Here is an 869-nt window from a genome sequence, read left to right as displayed (position 1 = left end):
AATATACTGTGGATTTGTTCAAAGACACTTTGGAAACACTTCTACCACCTCTCAGAGCCATTAATCATAGTATACCACTCCTAGATGAGGATAAGAAATACAAGTTCCATAGGGCAACTTGTCCGGATCCTTTGAGAGAGCAATAGCAAAACAAGAGAAAGGACTATATTCAATCAGGAAGATGGAAAGTAGTTACAGGATCAAATGCAATGCTTATGCTACTACTTCAAAAGCCTAGAAAGACCAAGGAAGACCTTATACGATTGAGAACCGTCATTGATCTTAGAGAGCACAACAAGAATACCAAGAAACTATCATCTCCTTTACTAGATATCAAATCAGTATTGAGGAGAGTAGCTTCCAAGAAGTATAAATTGCTCATTGATGGCAAAGACACGTATGAACAGATTAGAATAATCCCTGAGCATGTAAACAGATCAATATTCAACACTCTGGATGGAACAATGGTTAGTGAAGTAATGCAATTAGGTGATTGTAATAGTAGAGCCATCTATCAAGCATTAATGAACCACATTTTCCAGCCTTACTTGGGTGACTGGATGGATATCTACCTAGATGACTTAGTGATTTATTCAGACACAATTGAGGATCATATGCAACATCTCAGAACTGTCATTGATATATTGCACAAGGAGAAATTCTACCTTAGTGAACATAAGATACAATTGTTCCAGAAAGAACTGAAGATACTAGGACACATTATCAATGATCAAGGCATTAGAATGGACCCTCATAAAGTCGATTCTATTCAACAATGGAAAGTACCTACTAATAAAGATTTGTTACAAGGTTTCTTAGGATCAGTAGGGTATTTAGCACCCAATATACCTCAGTTACACATTTCTACT

The 869-nt window shown here is 36.5% G+C and overlaps 1 protein-coding gene across 1 annotated transcript; it reads left to right on the top strand.

Moving 5' to 3' along the window:
- Positions 1 to 215: 215 nt before the first annotated feature.
- Positions 216 to 857, top strand: FOMMEDRAFT_100052 (DNA/RNA polymerase; the record flags this gene model as incomplete). The annotated part of the gene is made up of 1 exon (XM_007272343.1): positions 216 to 857. A coding segment is annotated over one exon (642 nt), but the record flags the coding sequence as incomplete, so codon positions are not given.
- Between the last annotated feature and the right edge of the window lie 12 nt (positions 858 to 869).

Source organism: Fomitiporia mediterranea (assembly GCF_000271605.1).
Source record: "Fomitiporia mediterranea MF3/22 unplaced genomic scaffold FOMMEscaffold_1097, whole genome shotgun sequence".
Classification (NCBI taxonomy): domain Eukaryota; kingdom Fungi; phylum Basidiomycota; class Agaricomycetes; order Hymenochaetales; family Hymenochaetaceae; genus Fomitiporia; species Fomitiporia mediterranea.
The sequence above is the reverse complement of the archived record's forward strand: the minus strand, read 5'-3'. Positions and strand labels throughout refer to the sequence as shown.